At 41.9% G+C, this 20050-nt stretch overlaps 1 protein-coding gene across 2 annotated transcripts in view; it reads right to left on the bottom strand.

The window, feature by feature from the left end:
• The window catches only part of SYT1 (synaptotagmin 1), a 189769-nt gene that overhangs the window by 123671 nt on the left and 46048 nt on the right, over positions 1-20050 (bottom strand). For both annotated transcript variants that reach the window (XM_056845856.1, XM_056845855.1), the window contains one exon: positions 5884-6068. In XM_056845856.1, coding sequence (XP_056701834.1) covers positions 5884-6068 — 185 coding nt within the window. The remainder of the gene's footprint in view (positions 1-5883; positions 6069-20050) is intronic.

Genomic DNA, 20050 nt, shown 5'->3' with positions numbered 1-20050 from the left:
TGCACAACTTATTTGACAGTGTGGGAGATATTATGTAGAATGCTCATTAAATGATGTCTGCCAGAAAGGACAGGGTTAGTGAAGATAGGGGAGGATTCAGAGATGGTTAACTGAATGGCAGCTGTTCTATTTGTTGGCAGCACAGTGCAAAATGGCTTTCTGCATGCTACAGTGAGGTCTGACCCTACTTTTAACAGCTGCATATGAGCAGCTAATCTGCACTGTGCTCTGTGCATGATGTTGGGACTCTCATGAACACCACAGTGTGTGACAGAAACATGAGAAAAGCTTCATCGAAATATCAACCATGCTATTGAATATAACCTATCTGTATCTATCAGCTTCCTTTCCTAGGCCTTGTGGCCCCTCCATCTTATTTAGATAATGAGCCTTCGGGACAGAAACTTTCTTTTTCCTGTCACATATTCAGAAGATTTTGATAATGACAGCGACAAGCCTGATAATACATAAAATGAAAAACACGTCAATCAATATATGTGCTCTATCAGCTTGAGCGTGTGTGGCACAGCTGCTCTGTCATAGAAGCAGACTAATTTTATTTGAACTGGAGAAAAGTTTTTGGGGAAATAAACTGCATTGCAACTGATTTATTCTTTTGCAGGATAAATTAAGATTATTTGGAATTTTGTTTATGCAAAGGACAAGTAGGCCATTGTCTGATGAGATGCTGAGCAACTAGTCAGCTGTTTTAGGACAAAATTAGATCTAACTCTGGCATGATTAAATTGTTGCTGTATGCAGCTTTGGCAGAGTCAATGCATGTAATAGCTCCTTTAAAGTGCACAAAAGCAGATCTTGGTTTTTTAAAAAACTATGTGGACACATCCACTTGCTTGAAGATATACTCCTCTGATGTTCAGGAGACACCCAAGCTTTCTATTTTTAACTAAATGTTGCTGAAAATGAATCCAGCGCACCTGCTACCTGAAAGATCTTACATTATATTGCGGATTCGTGAGGATGACATTTGAACTGTTAAACTTCCCAGCATTGAAATCAAAGTTATAGCATCCTCTTGTACCATAAACACTCAGTAGATATGGCTCTTTTTTAGAAGGTAGAAGTAATGAGACCTTGGGAGACGCAGCACTTTGGCGAATGAAGCCTTTCATTTGGGTTCTGGGGGACATAATATATGACGTGGATGAGGCACGGAATTCCTTATTTCAGTGCATGAGACCTCCCAACAAGGGATGTAGTTAGGTAATCTTCTTTTGTCTCTGGACTTAATGGTTTCACGGGGGACACTGTTGAATGGTAATGCATACTTCAAATGCAAAGCTACAGCCTGCTTCACCTCCACCCCTGCTGAGCCCATGAGCTACCTGGTCCTCATTGTCATTGACATTCATGGAAGTTTCCTAGCAGGAGGGATGGGTGGACTGCTCCCTGCCTATGAAAAAACTAATATCATGCAGCATTTTAAGAAAGCACAGTTCTGTGCCTATAAATGTGTGTATGTGTCAGAGAACTTTAAGTACTGTCTTATCTATGCACCTTCTATATCTGTCTATTAAAAACACTGTAGCACACTTACACAAACATCTTCAAAAAGAGTCTTGCGAATTAGCCATAGTTTGTTATTGTGGGAAATAGGTGAAAGCATTTTTCTACCTCTAAAAAACTGCTTATCTCTTGAAAACAACAAGGAATTAACAGCATTCAGACTTCAGGCTTCACTGGAAAAGAGGCTTCTACTGATTTCTTTGTAAATACTAAAGCATGCAGCTATGTTTCAGAATTTTTACAGTGCTTTTACCAGGTTTGGTCATTTATCCAGGTCAGAACAGATGTAATAAACAACACTTAATAATAGGTAATAGAATTAACAAGAAAATGTTACATTATACAGAACAAACTTCACAAAAAAAGGTATCAACAAAATACACATAATCTGCCCTACAAAGAAATGACAGGTTGTTACCATTAGTAGTGTTCATCAGTGTACAAAGTGATTTTTCCAAAGGACTCACAGAGTATCACTCAAATAATTTCTGCCTTCAAGTGGAAAGGTTTGATCACAATTGCTGTAGTTAACTCAGCAATTAAGAAGCAGCAAATCACAATTAGAAGGTAAATGAAATACAGAATCCTTTGCTGGATTAAGATACCAGCTGAATCATGTAGTTGCAGTCTAACCACACTGATTAAGGTTAGCCTGGAATTTAACTCATTCAGTGCCACACTAAGGGCCTATCTTTTGCAGAAATCCTGTCAAAGGTAACATAGTAGCAATGCAATTTGGTTGGCATGGCTTCAGGCAGAATTAAATATTATAAGAGACATGGTACTGCCACCATTCTGTGTTTCTTTCTCCTTTCTTTCTAGTATCATCTAATACAAAACAGTATGTGGTGTATTGTTGACAGATATGGAATCATACATTACAACGACCCTTCATAATACATTGTATTATTCAAGATGGTACCACAGAGTGGGGAAAAAGAAATGGCGGTGGCTGTTCTTTTTCTCTGGTACTACTTCCACTCTGAGGGTGGAGCCTAGGGTTCCCATATGCCCGGTTATGGTGGGCAATTGCCCGCCAATTAACCAGGCTGTCCACTGCCACTCAGTTGGTCAGCGGGCAGAAGTCAGCCAGCTGAGAGGGGCCGTGATCTGCACACGTGGCACAATGATGTCACTTCCAAGTTTACCCTGGAAGTGCTGGTATCACAACAGGGACACTCTAGCACACTCCCCCAAAACTCTATAGAGTTTTTGGAGGAATGTGTTAGAGCATCCGACATGATGCTGGTGCTTCTGGGGTAAACCAGAAAGTGACATCATCGCACCATCCCCAGCCCTGCCTCACGAAATTCCTGCCAGTGGCATGGGGTGGGGGCATTGCAACCCCAGAGGAGCTGAATGATTTGCTGAAGTAGCAGATAACTATTTTCTGTCGTTAGTGCTGTGTTCAAAGACTTAGCCCTGATTCAAACATAAGATTGGCAAAGCAAATTAACTTAGCCTTTGCATTCACTCAGTGTCTTGTTTATACAGGGATTCTATCTGTACTTAGCATCTGTGCATGCTCAGTAAGCATACCAGTGCAACAGCCTTGCGTGCTATAAGTAGGATTGCCAACCTTCCAAGTGGTAGCTGAAGATCTCCAGTTATTATAAATGATAACCAGGCGACAGAGATCACCTGGAGAAAATGGCTGCTTTGGAAGGTGGACTCTATGGCATTATACCCCATTGAAGCCCCACTCCTCCCCAAGCCTCACCGTTCCCAGGCTGCACCCCAAAAATCTCCAGGTATTTCCCAACCCAGAGCTATCTGTGAATCTCATAGCTAAGCATGCACAATGGGTTTTCAAAGATAGTTGCTTTGTTTAAACAAGCTGCAAGCTGAGTACAAAGTCACACAAATTCTTTTTGCCTTGCCAGCATCCCATTTTAAACAGGTCTTACTAAATTATTACATATATGCTTATAACAGGACATAACAATGGCAACCTTGTTCTCAATTATATTATGCGCTAGGGGAACATTACTGACTGTAGAAAAGTTTAGAATCAGAGTGCCAGCTATTTGTGTAACTGTCACTGAAGCATTGATTCTAAATGAAGATAGTTGAGCTGACGTTTTACCCTGAAAAGCCAGTACCTTAATGGGAAAGCTAACATGTTTAAACCTTGCCTATCTCCAGGGGCTGGAACAATGAGATAAATTCCCTCCTGGCAGTAGGGCCTGCCCAGGCAGTTCCATTCTCCAAGCCTTGCTTTTATCAAAATGTTGAGCAATCAAGTGCTAAACTCCTCCGGTCTTCTCTGAGAAGACACTACCAACGTGCTATGACTTGTACAGAAACCAGAACACAAGGGACTTGCAGATCATCATTACTTTGGTCTATGCCTTCTGGCCACAGTGGAATAGAAACAGCGAGCTGTAACCTTCACTTATTGGCCAAATATATCACGTCTCTTGCAAGCACTGTCTGAATCAACTCTACTGGAATAAGTTGTACTCCCACAATAGCATGTTGAAACTGTTCAAACTGAGCTCTTAGCTAAAACTGCATTGTTGCCTTTAATCTTTCTCTCTCCCACACATACTGTTCTCAGTACATCATGTGGGCCAATTCTCTTTTCTTTCATTTCTTTTCCATTCCGTATCCCTGTTCTTTGGTTGTTCCGCTGCCACAACTCTCCCACTGAATGCTTTTTATCATCGTTGGAGGAGTGTTTCTGTTTTCTAGAGAACAATTTAGCAGACACAATCCACTCCTGCTTGACAATTCAAACCAACAATTTTCATTACTTCAGTGTATACAGTTCTAGCCCAAATACAATAAGGATAAACTATCGATCTTTTGGCAAGGACTGCCACTACTGAAGCATATTCTCAGCATATATGCTATGTCCAACATTGTCTCTGTGATAAGGAGAGAAGTGAACAAGCGACATAGAGGTAGATCTCAGCAAGTGGCCTGCACAGGCTTACTTGTGGGGAGCTGATTTTCCTGGGCAAAATAGTTCTATCACTTCATCATTGACAAGGAATAAACTTGGTTAGTCTTAAAGGTGCCATTTAATTTTCTGTTTTAATTTGACACAACAGACTACCCTTTGGAAAAAAATTATTTTTGACTGTAATTTAAGAGAATAGCTACTGCTTATATTATTAGATAGTGAATGTATATGATATAAAAAGAGTTCTGAGTGATCAAAGTACAAAGAAGTCAAGTCCTCTGATCTGAAAACCTTACCCCCTAATTCCAAATGCATGGGACTGACTGATGTTAATAAAGGGCAAAAAATGGCAGGGCCAGGAAATGCATGTTGTGATACTCAGATTCTAGGACTTCAGCATTCTTCTTGAAATGCATTTTGTGTTCAGAGACTCCTACATTTTGTGTTCAGAGACTCATAACATGTAACAGGTACAAGCATAACATTTGGAACACATACTTTAAAAACCCTCTTAATGCCTTTTCTTAGAGAATCCTGAATATTTTAGATTTATGAGAATTCTTTTTAATGTTTAAAAATTAAAATACAATGACATATTACTGATTGTATTGTAGATTTGTGAGAATTCTTTGTTGAAGACCCATCAATGGAGACAAAGCTCCAACATTCCTTGTTTGGTAGCCATGACCATTAAAGAGAGTTGGGACTCGCTTACAAATGCACTGCAGAAAGGGTTGAAAAGTCAGAGAAGAGTGCCAAGTAGGTATTTGGAGATAGTTCTTAGGAAAATACAAATGTATTAATATTCCACTTTAGATGTTTGGAAGCTGACCTATAGATTAAGACAGTTTCTGTACTGTATCCAGCAGCACCTATATTCAAGTTAAGCCGTAACCAGTTCTCAATGGGAGAAAAAAACCCAAATTAGATTATTTAACTTCAAATTCGGCAGACTAACCTATTTCCATTTTCTAGCCAAACCCAGGGCACAGCTTTTTGTGAAGGTAGGAAGGGCAGGCAGGCACTGTGGATGCAGACACTCGGAAACAGCTTTCTAGGATTACAGCCACTGGAGGAAGAGGAAGTGGTCTCTTCAAGTGCCTGCCTCTGCACTACCTGTCTCTCCATGCCAAACAGTCCTGCCCTGACCAAGCCTAGGTGGAATAGGACCAAAACTATTCCCTTCTAGCTTTGCTAGAGACAGACTTGTATTTTTCCAACAACTGAAACCCGAAGGTTGGCAGAACCCATTTAAGAAGCCAGACAGTGTTACATTTTTCTGAAAATAATCTGCATAGCATCCCACCCCAGTCCAAGCACTGGAATTAACATTACAAATATCCAATATATACCTGTGTTTACAGGCCACTGATAAGTTTATTCCCCCCCTTAAAACAGAGTCCAGCCTTTAAACAAAACATTGTTCAAGAACAAGAAGCATACTTTACCTGATCTTTCAAGTTCTTTCCTAAATCTTTTACATCTTTCATGTTAATTGCATTCTTTCCACCCTTTTCCTTTCCCTTCTTCTTGTTTTTCTTTTTGAACAAGCATTTCTTACAGAGACAAAAACAGCAGGTAAGGATTAATAGGACTGCAACTATGGCTATGGCTATTAAGGCCCAAGGTGGCACTGTGGAAGAAGAGAAAAAAACACAGAGAGACAAAGAACAAAGTTGTATACTGTTAGTCATAATGCAGAGGATTTTAAAAAGCAAAAACAGAACCCGCCTTTTGAACAATACATATAACCATCTATGTCACTGACCAAGACAACTTATATAAAACAATCAATTGCCTATATACATCAGATGTATAGGGCACTGCAGAACCATCAATTTAATTTTATAGCATTAATCACTGTGATCAGTGTATTTAGGGAATTATTCATTCCTTATTTTATAATCATCCTGTTAAACCCACCTTGCATTATGTAAGCTAACTTGGAGTCCAGAGGAATAGGCTGGAAATGTGCATTTTCTAGGGCTTTGGAAAACAAATGCCTGTGATCAGCAGAGTCAGATATAATGAACGGCATTTCTCCACTTGCTGCTTCCTTTTCTTGACAGTGACTCAGATGCAGGTCAAGGTCATTGCTAAACACTAGCCAAGGGCAAGGATTAGCCAATTTAAGATTGTGTTATCTGAGGTTTTTTCCTGACACTGGCCATGTTTGGTAAGGCTTGTGTGTATGTAAGACTACTTTAATGAATGTGACAACAACATTATTTTCTTTATTCATTCAGCTTAGCCATCTAGGCACTCTGCTACAATGCAAATCAGCCTTTATAGAAGGCATGGTATAAATTTTGATTGTGAAGCTTAGAATTTAAACCAAATGAAAATCATGTCATGGAAAAGACAATTATATAACTAAACCTTTATGTTATAATCTTTTTAACAATGAATAAAATTTCATTAAAATCTTGTAAAACAGGATTTAAATAAAGCAGTCATGTTTGCTCCTAGAGACGTACCCAGTCAACCTGATCAGCATTATGGCCTGCCAACCAACTTAAGTGTGTGCAATTATATTTCACAAAACAGAAGACTGAATGGGATTTGACAGATGGTGTCAATGAATTAAAGTGGACAGTAAAACGCATGATCGAATAAAGCAGTAGTTGGTGTGTGAATGCACCCAACATGCTATAAAAGGTGATGGAGATCCAGCTTGCATAAACATTACACCTACAGATAAACAAGCACATCTCCCCCTCAGCTGGGGTTGCCAGGTTGCTAGAACTGGTGGGCCGCGAGTGTAGGCCGCGCACACGTACATCCATGTACAATATGCTTATGTCACTGCCAGGCTAACTCCCAGAAGTGCTGCATTGCGATGGGACCCTTTACCACTAAAACCCTCAAAACAGGGGTTTCAGTGGTAAAGCATTTCATCATGATGCGGCGCTTCCGGGAGTAAACCCGGCAGTGATGTAAGCACATTATGTGCAAGCAGATGCCCAATCTCGCCCCCCAAACCTCCCACCAGTGGAGAGGAATGACCAGGCAACCCTACCCTCAGCCCAAATCTGTGGATATCAATGTGCTCATTGGTTAAAGGAAAAATAGTCCCTCCTCCAGTATTGTTTCAAGCAAAGGCTAAATTCTGTCACTGAAAACTGACTTGGAAGTTCAAACCCAGTGAATCTTGGATTCAGGACCAAACTATATAGAAGATCTATGATTCATAATTTCCCAGCATTTTTTAAACTAAAGCCCCCCCCCCAATTAAATGGAATCGCAGTATATGTCTCTGTGTGCATACTAATTTGATCAAGAAAGTAGTGCTTGATGGGAAATTTTATCTCTTCCACCCCACACCATTTTTACAATCAAAATTATCCTACTTAAGATGATATTTGGTCTTCAGGTGAAAACAAACACAGGCATGATGCAGGCACCTGTAGTATTTCCCCTGTGGAAGAAGCTACAGCTGGGGGGTAGATTTTAAACTGGCAACGTGGCATGACAATGGGTGGAAGGGAACACAACAGTTAAAATAGCAACTCCTCAACCCTGCAACTTCATTTAGCCAAAAAACAAAATAAAGAACACCACAGAACTTCCAACACATCATATTGTTTGGCTTTCAGTCTAGGTCTTGATTGAGCATGTTTAATATCATTTTGCTTCTTGATAATCCCAGCAGTGGATGACAGGGTTCAAGGACTGGTAATTCTTGTTGGGGGAAAGTGCTGCCAAACTGCAGCCAATTTATGGTGACCCCATAGGGTTTTCAAGACAACAGATGGACATAGGTAGTCTGCCATTGCTTGCTCTGTATAACGACCCTAGACTTCCTTGGTGGTCTCCCATCCAAGTACTAACCAGGTCCCTGCTAAACTTTCAAAATCTGACAAGATTGTCACATTTGCCAGAACTATCGGTAACTGGCACATACTAAAAGGCAGAGCCAAAGCTTTGCTGAGGGAGAATAGAGACAGATGCCCAAGCTTTGTTCTCCCCTCCCACACTTGATACTTAACCCACCTGCCTTGTGGATGGGAATAAAAGAGGTTGAAGGTATTATTGAGTAAGCAAACACACAGATACAAGAGAGAATGATGGTGGTGATAGAACATGTTTCTGAGTGAGAGAAAATTACCACTTCAGGACCTGAGTTTTCCTTTCTTAAACAGTAGTTAAAGCAAGAAGCTATGAGGAAGCTTGATAAGCACAACTTTGCCAGGTCACATGCAAAGAGAGATTTTTCAAAACAAAAGCCAAGTATCCAGATGAGGGGAAGAAAGTTCTGCTCTCCCCCCTCCACTTTCGCACTGAACACTTGACGATTTGGAAAAAAAAAACATTTTCTCCTCATTCCACTGAAAGTGAGAATGTGAAGGGTTTATATAATACAGAGGTTTTCTACTACCTGCCTGAAAGTTGCTGGGAAAACGAGGATACAGTTTGAATCTCAACTAGTTTAGACACAGAAGTTAGAAGCAGAACTGTGTGTCCCACTCAGACCAATGGCAATGTCATCTGAATGACTCCGAACAAAATTAAAGAGTCAGAACATCTGACTAATCAAATAAGCCAAATCCAAACATGAACAAATTCTGTATACATTTCTGCTACCCAGCACCAGGTGCCCAAGCAGATGCCAGGCCTTTTTTGGGAGAAGGGGGGCTTTTGTTGTTGTTGTTGTTGTTGCCCAGCACTATGCTACTGCAGTTGCAATGTCAGGTCTTGCTGTATTGTGCCAGTGGAGGTCTGCCCATAATCCTAAATGCGATGGTGTGGGTAAAATACATGCAGGATTGAACTGTGAGGCTGAAGCTCAAAGCTTGGAAATCAGTGCAGTTAAAATCTATGAGAATTGCATAGATATGTACATAGATATGTAGAGTTTCAGGCATTTAAAATGCCATCCGGATTGTTAGAGCATTGCATGCACAATTCTGTACTAACGCTTCACAGAAAGAAGAGGAATTGAAAGTTATTGGGGTAAGAGATGAATGTTATGACAGCAAGCTTTCTTATATGTAAAACAGTCTGACAAAAATGAACCAATTGCATATGCTTAGCTGGCTGTGGTTGCTACTGCCTGCACGATTTGTTCCACGTTACACATCAATATCAGCTAAGCTTTGAATTAATCTCAGCTCCAAGTTCCAGCAGATGAACTAATGTTAGTTCTGCTGGCACAAATTTACAGCAGCAGCTAATATACTGAAGAACTACACACCATATACTGAAGAACTACACACCATACTCACTGACCTCATTTCTTAAAAGCCAAAAGCTGTATTTGCCTTGAGTGGATTCTGATAATCATGTCTGGATACAAGAAAACTACACTGATTTTTTTCTATGATTTCTGTCCTGAAAGGAGAACTTTTCATCCTATGCCACAGTATTTGAAGCCTGACATGTGCTTACCCAGCTCCACATGAACCACCGCTAAAAACACACTAGCGCAAATTTCTTTTGCGCTTGCGCTAGTGAGCAAGTGTAAAGTGATGCATATTGGGGCAAAAAATCCCAACTTCACATATACACTGATGGGATCTGTGCTGGCAGCGACAGACCAAGAAAGGGATCTTGGGGTGGTAGTGGATAGCTCAATTAAGATGTCAACCCAGTGTGCGGCTGCTGTAAAAAAGGCAAATTCTATGCTGGCCATAATTAGACGAGGAATCGAGAATAAAACTGCTGATATCATACTGCCCTTGTACAAATCTATGGTGAGACCACACTTGGAATACTGTGTACAGTTCTGGTCACCACACCTAAAAAAAGGATATTACAGAGCTTGAGAAGGTGCAGAAAAGAGCAACCAAAATGATTAAGGGACTGGAGCAACTGTCCTATGGGGAGCGGTTAGGACGCTTAGGGCTGTTTAGCTTGGAAAGAAGGCGGCTAAGGGAGACATGATAGAGGTCTATAAAATTATGCATGGTTTGGAGAGAGTGGACAGGGAGAGGTTTTTCTTCCTCTCCCATAATACTAGAACATGGGGTCATCTGCTAAAGCTGGAGAGCGAGAGATTCAAAACAGATAAAAGGAAATATTTTTTCACACAACACATAATTAAATTGTGGAACTCCCTGCCCCAGGATGTGGTGATGGCTGCCAGCTTGGAGGGCTTTAAGAGGGGAGTGGACATATTCATGGAGGAGAGGGGTATTCATGGTTATTAGTTAGAATGGATACTGGTCATGCTGCATACCTATTCTCTCTAGTATCAGAGGAGCATGCCTATTATTTTGGGTGCGGTGGAACACAGGCAGGATGGTGCTGCTGCAGTCGTCTTGTTTGTGGGCTTCCTAAAGGCAACTGGTTGGCCACTGTGTGAACAGACTGCTGGACTTGATGGGCCTTGGTCTGATCCAGCAGGGCCTTTCTTATGTTATGTTCTTATGCTTCTTTCCTATTATTACAATATGCTTAACTGAACAGTGCCATACAAAGAAGTACGGAGTTATCCATATGACACACTTTCTCTTTAATATCATTCCTTTCTCTAGATGCAATATCTGTCTCTAGATGCAATATCTGTCCCTACTTTGCAGTGACATTCAATCGGCTTGGTATCAGGCATGCCATTTCCACAGTCCAGTTCCCAAAGGACATAGAATGGGTGCTGCTTCCCTGTCTTTTCATGTCTCCAGCATGGGAACAAAATGCTATAAAAGGCCATCTAACATTTCAAGAAACCAAGGCAGTAAAAGGTGATTGGGTATCAAACATATTGATTTTAAAACTGATAAGATCTTTTTCTACTGGTTACCTGCACAATATTATTTTTCTCCCCCTACTACAGCCATAGATTCTTTGACCTCTTTGCCAATACAGAACTTTGAGAATGACTGTTTTACATTAGAGCTGGGTGGATGAAAGTGAGCTATTTTCTGACAGTTCAAAAAATGCCTTGAGCTATTCTGAGCCCAAATCCAAGTGCTTCGAACACTATGACACTTGTGATGACACCATGGGATTGTTTGTGATCCAGTCTTAACTCCCAGCTCAATTTCCCAGCTGCTCTTGGTGCACGGTCATGCAGTGATGGCAATAGGCAGAGCAGTGGCAAGTGGGGAGCTGGGAAGTATTGTTCAAATGAGATATCCTGGAGACTATGGGCAAAACGCATGGTCGCTTTATCCTCCTTTAATCTCTGTTTCAGCTAGGATTCAGCCAGGATCAAGCGCATGCGTTTTGCCTAATGTGCGTTCGATCCTGGCTAAAACAGGGATTAAAGGAGGATAAAGCGACCATGCGTTTTTGCCCTATATTTCCCAGTATGCAATGAGGAAAAAGCTGACCAATTGGGAGACCTAGCAACCCCCACAGGCTTAAACTTGCTAAGTATACAAAAAGCAAATTGATCGTGTACTATTTTCATCATGTACATCACTACAGCAAGGATGTTCTTACCACATAATTATTATTAAGAATGTGTCATGTCACCATGCCACAAAAGAAATTCCCAAAGGTAAAGACTCTTGGGATCATTATGTGAGTGTGGCCTTGAAAATTGCAAAGAAGAATTGCATCCATTGCAAACAGGAACTGACTATCAGTTCTATCGTCCAATACTGTGAGTTGACCTCCATTGGTTTTCTCTCAAAATGGCTACTTTGGGAGATACCTAGGGTTGCCAGATCCTTCCTGGCCGCTAGCAGGGGAGGGCGGGGCAGAGTTGCCAGATCCAGAATGTGGAACTCCTGGAGATTTGGGGATGGAACCTGGGGGAAGACAGGGACCTCAGTGGGGTGCAATGCCATAGAACCCACCCTCCAAAGCATCAATTTTCTCCAGGGGAACTGATCTTTGTAGTCTGGGGATAATCTGTAATTCTGAGGGATAATCAGTAATTCCTGGATGCTGGTATTCCTGGGAACATCTGCATTTGCTTCTTATCCAGGCCTGGTCTATTTTTACTAAGTTGGGTTGCTAGGCCTGGTATGGAAAACAGTGGGAATTGGGAGGGGCAGGGACATAGGTGATTAGCCATTGGTGATTAGCCATTGGTGATTTGAATAGCTGTGCAGATTTTTTTTAAAAAATGTTTCTTTGGAAGAAGCTGCCACCATATCACAAGGATCTTCACTGTGTGACTGAAGATAAGCTGTGGCAGCTATTTTGTGGCTGGCTCTGCCCCCTGTGTCAGTGTGTCAGCCATTTTATAGCTGCACCCACCATGCTGTGTCAGAGTTCCAAAGATGCCCACAGGCTGAAAAAGGTTGGGGGGCCCTGCTCTAGGAATTGCCTCAAACTCTAAGGTAAAAATATTGGGTTTGGGGCAATTTCTAGTGCACTGAAGTCCCTTCTGGGAGAACAACAGCGCATTCCTTAGGAGAGTTACTCCAATCTAAGCCCATGAAAAACCCAGGAAGGTGTGACACTTAAAAAAACACACCCCTTTTCTCCATCTGGCTGCTGGAGTGTTTGTGGGCAGTGGCCTCTGGGGGTGGGACATCTCCCATGGCAACCTTATTACCAAGTCATTCATCAGTTTTCTTTCACAGCAATATTTCATACTGAGCGCTTACACCACTAAAATTAGAAATTATTGGAAATGAAGGATTACAATTTAATAAATTGCTTGATGTCCTTTTTTCCATCTGGAAAAGTATTTCTCAAGGCCTTGGCACTGCCAGGATGTTTTCCCTGTTTTTTACATGCAAGTCTTATGTTTCGTTTTTGCTATAAGGTTCGCTCTTACAGTCCCCAGTAGATGGCATAAATAAATCTCCAGATGGTTCATTTCTTTCAAGAATCAATGGGGGACAGAACAAGAAGAGATTTTCCCTCACAGAAATGCCCCCTTTCCTTAGAAATTTCACAACTTCTTCTCCAACACAAAAGACCGAAGCCGAGTTTAAGGGAAAAGTGATACTGGTTAGCTTGATAGATATTGGCTAGTTTTCTTTATGAGGAACACCTCTTGTCTTATGCAACTGAACCAATAGCACAAAAAGCTGCTTATGTGGATATGCCTACAGATTTTTGTGGATCACTGACCTCTATCAACCACACTATCCATATCGGTTCTCAATCTATTTCTCCTGTTTCCCATTAAAAGGAATTAATGTCACAGTGTAGGGGCAAAAGATGGCTCCATCTCTCTCCAGTTCTACCAACAAGTGAGTTAATGGATATGGTTTATTTATTTATTTACAAAATTTACAACCCACCTTTTTGCTGTCATCAGGGCCATGAAGGCAGCTAACAGATTAAAAACATACCGTATATACCCATGTATAAGCCGACCCGCATATAAGCCGAGGTGCCTAATTTCTCCCCCAAAATGGGGAAAAATTAGGCACCCGCGATTAAGCCGAGGGTCGGCTTATAACCCCTCCCCCCCCGCAGGCTTACCTGACAGGGCTCCCGGCGAAGGCGGTGGTGGCGGCGGTGGGCCCCCCGCAGGAGGCTTCCAGGGCGGGGGGAGCCAGGCGCGCTCGGCAGCCGGCTTCCCCTGGCCCTTCCAGGGCGGGGGGAGCCAGGCGTGCCCGGCGGCGGCGGCCGCGCGGCCTTGCAGCGGCCGCAGCCGGCTTCCCCTGGCCCTTCCAGGGCGGGGGGAGCCAGGCGCGCCCGGCGGCGGCCGTGCGGCCTTGCAGCGGCTGCAGGAGGCCCTCACAGGGCGCTCCTGGCCGGGAGAAGCTGCATGGGCCAGGCAACGGTGGCGGCGGCGATGGCGGCGGCGGTAAGTTGCTCCCTCCCTCCTCCCTCCTCCCCCCTCCCCTCCCCTACTGTATTGACCCGCGTATAAGCCGAGGCCGGCTTTTTCAGCCCTTTTTTTGGGCTGAAAAACTCGGCTTATACGCGAGTATATACGGTACATAATAAAAACACTTCTTAAAAATAATTGAAACCAAACAAAAACACATTCAAACAATTAAAACCAAGATAAAATACACATACCATGCAATAAAATGCATGTACAAAAACAACAACCCCACAATTAAAAACAGGACAAGGAGAGATCACTGAGGGAACATGGATGAAACAAAAGTCTTCAACCACTGCTGGAAGAAGGGATACAGGCAGGTCTGTTTTGAGAGAGAGTTCCAGAGTTTTGGTGCCTCAGCTGAGAAGGCCCTCTACCAATTTGCCATCTGCCTTATCTTAGAAGGTAAACCAGGGCCTCAGAAGATTACTATAGCAGTTGGATAGGTTCATACAGGAGTAGGCGGTGCTTCAGGTACGCCGGTCCCAAGCCATGCAGGGCTTTAAAGGTCAACACCAGCACCTTGAACCATGCCTGGAAACAAATTGGGAACCAGTGTAAATGGGCCAAGGATGGAGCGATATGGTCCCTATGCCTCATGGTTGACTAAACTGAAAAAGAGTTATCTTGACCTATCAATAGCATTTGAGATTGTGGACCACATTCTGGAATATGACACTATTAGCTAGTGCCTATAATCTCACATCCCTGGAGCAGTTCAACACTTTCAAAGTTCCAAGTTTCTTTTAACAATTTCCTTTAAAACATTGAAAAGTCACACATCTTCTGAAGCACGGCATGGGGGCACTGCGTAAAAATTACCTAAGTCACCGTTCAGTTCACTGATATCTGTTCTTTCAATTGAAAAAGTATAAGTAGGACAGAGTTGTACTGCAGTATAAGAAATTACTGTGAACACTGTTTTCACATTATATCTGCCTTTGTCTTAAATGTATATCTCATCCTATGTATCTTGGGCACTTGCGTTTCTGGCTAAGTACAATTCTATTTTCCTTAGTCCAATTATCTGCTCTGAGTCCTCTGATCATGCTTCCAATTGACTGCAATGTACCCTGAGTACTCACAGCTGCTCATGCCCTGGTACAATGGCTCAGGTTTTATTTTAATTATTAAATCCATGTTCATTTCCTTAAATCAGCCATGTGTTGCACTGTACTTTCTGAGCAGCAACAGGGGAAATGGCTGCACTGTGGAGCTATCTTCAGAATAATATAGCAAAGGAGGTATTAGGTTTGATATTTCACAAACTTTGCATCACATTTTAACAGATGTTTGATGAGAGAATAACAATGAACACTTTTATGGCTTTGGAGAGGTTTCTAAGGGACAGTGGATTGTTTGGGAACCAAAGAGATATGGTGATGTAGTAACTTAACATCTTTTAAGTGGAGGCTTGGCTCTGCTATATAATTTCAACAACAGATGAAGAAGAAGAAATAGCAGCAGCATTGCAGCAACAACATAAAATAAACAATTGGGTGTAAAGTTCCCCTCAAAAATGTTGTGATAAGTTAAATACAAATTTCTCCTAAATATGGAGAAGTTATAAATTTTCAATAGCCAGCTTTACTTCATCTTTTTTGGTACCACCTCACATTTATCTGGGAAGTTTAAACTGTTTATGTTTATGTTAAGTGCTGACACGCCGCTTCCAACTCATGGTGACCCTATGAATCAATGTCTTCCAAAAAGTCCTATTATTAACATCCTTGCTCAGGTCTTGCAAACTGAGGGCTGTGGCTTTTTTGATAGAGTCAATCCATCTCATGTTGGGTCTTATTCTTTTACTGCTGCCTTCAACTTTTCCTAGTGTTATTGTCTTTTCCAGTGACTCTTGTCTTCTCATAATGTGACCAAAGCATGATAATCTCAGTTTAGTCATTTGAGCTTCTAGGGACAGTTCAGGCTTGATTTGATCTAAACCCCAATTATTGGTTTAAACTAGTCTGCTGTTTATTAAACATGCTTCAACATAGTTATTTCACAATAACCTCCAAAAGAACTGGAGAGATGCACCCCCCCCAGAAAGAACAGTGTAAACAGATGTTTCTCAGTTGTATTCAACACATCGGCAACGTAACTTACAGCACATTCCTGACTTCTGAGGACGAAAGTCCTCAGGAGGCCAAGAAGGGGCTGCGCCGGCATTGAGGCCCCCATGCTGGTGTCCAGGCTACTGATGCCACTGTAAGTGGCCCCAATGCCGGCGGGGATGCCCAGATGCTGGTCTCCCAGTGCTGCAGTGGAAGTGCCATCCCGGGACGCTGACGGGGCCTTCCGCTGGCATTCCGAGGGGTATGCCAGCATCCCTGGGGTTGTTCCCAGGGCGGCAAGAATGGCATTGCTGCGCCTGCTAATGCACCGCTCTTCTCAATGGGGCGAAAAGCCCCATTTAAAAAGAAAAAAGCTGCATAAAGGTTTTTTCCAAGGTTTCGGCAGGTGGGGAACTGCTTGGGAGGCACCGCAGCGGCACCTCTGCCTCGCTGTCCCTGCATGACGAAAGCTCAGGAATGAGCTGTTATTGTCCTTGGTTTGGATCCAGTGCAAAATTTCTGCTTGCACTAGAGCTGTAGTGGAACTGCAAGTCAAAGGCTATGGTAGCTGCTTGAGTTAAGTCAGACATCTTGCATCCCCATCATTTGCCTGCCCATGGTCTTGTGTAACTAATTCATGGACACTATGATATAGTGTTTCTCAACTTTTTTACCCTTTTCAATTACCATTGAAATAATATTTATGTCTCAGGGAACCCTACGTATGATTACATAGGATTTACATATGATTAGCCTATTCATTGCTATTTCTCGCTGAACCCCTAGCGATTTCTCATGGAACCCTAGGGTTCCGGGGAACCCTGATTGAGAAATGCTGCTATAATATATAGCAAGAAAAGTACTAGGTGTTGTACAAGATCTTGCACAAGCAGAACACAGTGAATTGCTGGATCTATGGCAGAGTTCCCTCTATGTAACTATGCAATTTGGCATTCTCAATTTGCATTAGCAAAACATTATTTGTACTTTCCATATTTAAAACCAAAGAGTCGTCATACTACTGTATGTGACTGTAACAAAGAGCCAGTCCTCTCTCCAGCAGAATTTCACTCATCCTGCAAACCAGGTCACTTAGCCGGATAAAAGTCACCAGGATGATAAAGCAGGGGAAAAAATGAGAAAAGACTCAGGTGTCTGGTGCCGAACAATGCCACTTCCCCAATTGCTTTGCTATTGTTGAGTGCTTTTGTAAGCTTTACAGAAAAGAGGAGTTGTAAGTGAGGCTTTGATTTGAGTATGCCTCAATACTGAAAATGGAAGCTATGAAACACTTACACAGTTGAGACAGGGAAGAAATTCTATTAGATGAGCCCTGGTCTACACCAAACTAAGATCTCAGAGGTAAGAAATCTGCGCTGTTATTCTTTTGGGAAACAAATTACATATCTACACCAATCTAATCTATCTATCCATCTGTTCTACACACACAATAAAGCACGTAAGTGTGAATGTCATTCTAGCCTGGTGTTTTCAACTCTTTTCATGCTGCAAGCAACTCTCATAGCCTAAGTTATAACCGTGATACTGGGTCGCTCTGCACACAAAGAAAGCCATTTCCAAGATGCATTTGGATTAATGGTTAAGTTGCTTTCCTTTCTAGATGCCCATTTAACAGCATTATTATGATGAACATGATGAGGATTGATTGCCGGCTTCAGCTTTTCTGCACCAAACGCATGATTTCTGATTGGCCTCATAGTAGCATGGTAATGGTCATTAACTTCCTTGCAGGAACCACTGCCAAGGTGATAAATAGATTTGGTTTACATTAGCTTCTTGAGACCAAAAGCATCATTTGATCTCATTAATGGGAGTCTAATCAAATCCAAAGTTGCGTCATCTTTAGAGCTAAACCAAGAATTGTTTTTTTAAAAAAATGGAAAATACGTGAAAATAACAAAAAAGAAATAGTACTAATGAGCGGTTCCCTTGTATTTCCTGTGTTCAGCATTACATGAAATTGATTTTCTTTGTACAGAGTGAGTTAAGCATTCTTCACCATCTAATTCATCAAATTCTCCTTGTCTTCTGCTAAGCAAAGGGAATGAAAGAATGGGCAGCCTCTACACAGATATACATAGTGCAATTCTCAGCAGAGTTATACTTTTCTAAGACAATTTACTTCAATGGACTTAGAAATGTGTAACTGTTTAGGATTACACTGACATCCCTCCCCCCCCTCCCAAAGCATTATAAGACCATTACAGCATTGTGATGAAAAAGTGCAATACTTAGCTAATAGAAGTGTTAAGTAAACATTATGGTATTCAGAATATATTAACAGTGCTATTAAACAAGTACTGAAATTTCATACAACTGTGATAAAAATGTACATAGAGACCCCAAAGTTGTTGCTTTAGACCAAGGTTCCCCCAATGGTACCTGTCAGTACTTCCCTGGCATCTGCTAAGCTTTTCAGAAAATGGGTGGGGCCACTGGAAGGTAGGTCTTGTTATTTGGTGCCCTCATTCAAATAAAAGGGTATTTCCGTGGCTGCTATAGCAGCCACGGGCACAGGAAAACGCCGAGACTCGTGGCTCCCTTCTCCATTCAGGCCTTCATTCTTTTATTCCCCCTTCTTTTTCTCCCTTCTTCCACCTGGACTTTCCTTCAATTCTTTTTATTCCCCTTCTGTGATTTTTTTTTACAAAGGGAGGATTGAGGTTTGTGTTTGGGTCCACTTCCTTAGGCAACCATTTTGAGTTTGGCTTTGCTTCCTGTGGAAACCATACTGGGTTTGGTTCTGCCTCCTCTGGTAACCATTTTGTGGTGGCACACACCACCCCCTCTCAAAATTCTAGGCCTTGCTGTAGCCCCTGTTCTCACAAACTCTCACAAAGGTGCCTGCAGGTTCAAAAAGGTTGGGGAACCCCACTTAATACTGATGACTAATAACTAGGTTTGCCCCCTGCCCCATCATTATTCCCCATACAGAAACTGGAACTTGCTTAGTTTTGCCTTCCTTGGAATATAAGTTATCACTAGTGTATCCAATTTTTTTTAAAATTGATCCTTGGAATAATTTTACTCAATCCTATAACAGGCCTTGCTAGGGTTGCCAACCTCCAGGTAGTAGCTGGAGATCTCCTACTATTACAACTGATCTCCAGCTGATAGAAATCAGTTCACCTGGAGAATATGGCTGCTTTGGCAATTGGACTTTATGGCATTGAAGTCCCTCTCCTCCCCAAACCCTGCCCTCCTCAGGCTCCGCCCCAAAAATCTCCAGGTATTTCCCAACATAGAGCTGGCAACCCTAGGCTTTGCTGTAGCCCCTCTTCCCACAAACTAAAAATGATTTTTCTACTTTATTTATTTCTGTTACTTGAACAAGTGGTTGATATCACTATTTCTAATCTGTTAAAGAAAGACTAGTTCACACACTGTTTTCCTTTTAGGTTAGATATGTCATTATATGGCAGAATCACTACCCTCTGATTCTCTGTCTTCCTGTTAAGGGCCTTGTTTAAAAGAAGAAATATGGGCTAAGAAAACCTGTTCTAAGAATCGTCCAAATGTTTTGAGTGTGCAGCCTCCCTCTCAACAACTTATAATTATGGCACAACTTTCAACAAGGTCAAAGGAAATCAGTGTAGCTCTGCAAAAGGAGTAAGTCTGCAGAAGGGTGGTATAAAAATTTGCTAGATAGAGCAATGATTTTAAGGACACCCCCCCCAAAAAAAAATCATCTGCCTACAGAGTGTGTCACAGAGATATCAACCTACAATAAAGTACAATCCATTTCAAACTGATCTTGGATGCTACACCATTTAACAGCGGCACTTACAAACTGCTCTCTTTACTTTTCCATAATGGCATGTCTACCAGCGCATACATATATGTACACTACTAGTGGGC

This window comes from Euleptes europaea, chromosome 3 (assembly GCF_029931775.1).
Source record: "Euleptes europaea isolate rEulEur1 chromosome 3, rEulEur1.hap1, whole genome shotgun sequence".
Classification (NCBI taxonomy): domain Eukaryota; kingdom Metazoa; phylum Chordata; class Lepidosauria; order Squamata; family Sphaerodactylidae; genus Euleptes; species Euleptes europaea.
Note: the sequence above shows the minus strand (reverse complement) of the source record. Positions and strands in the feature narration are given on the sequence as shown.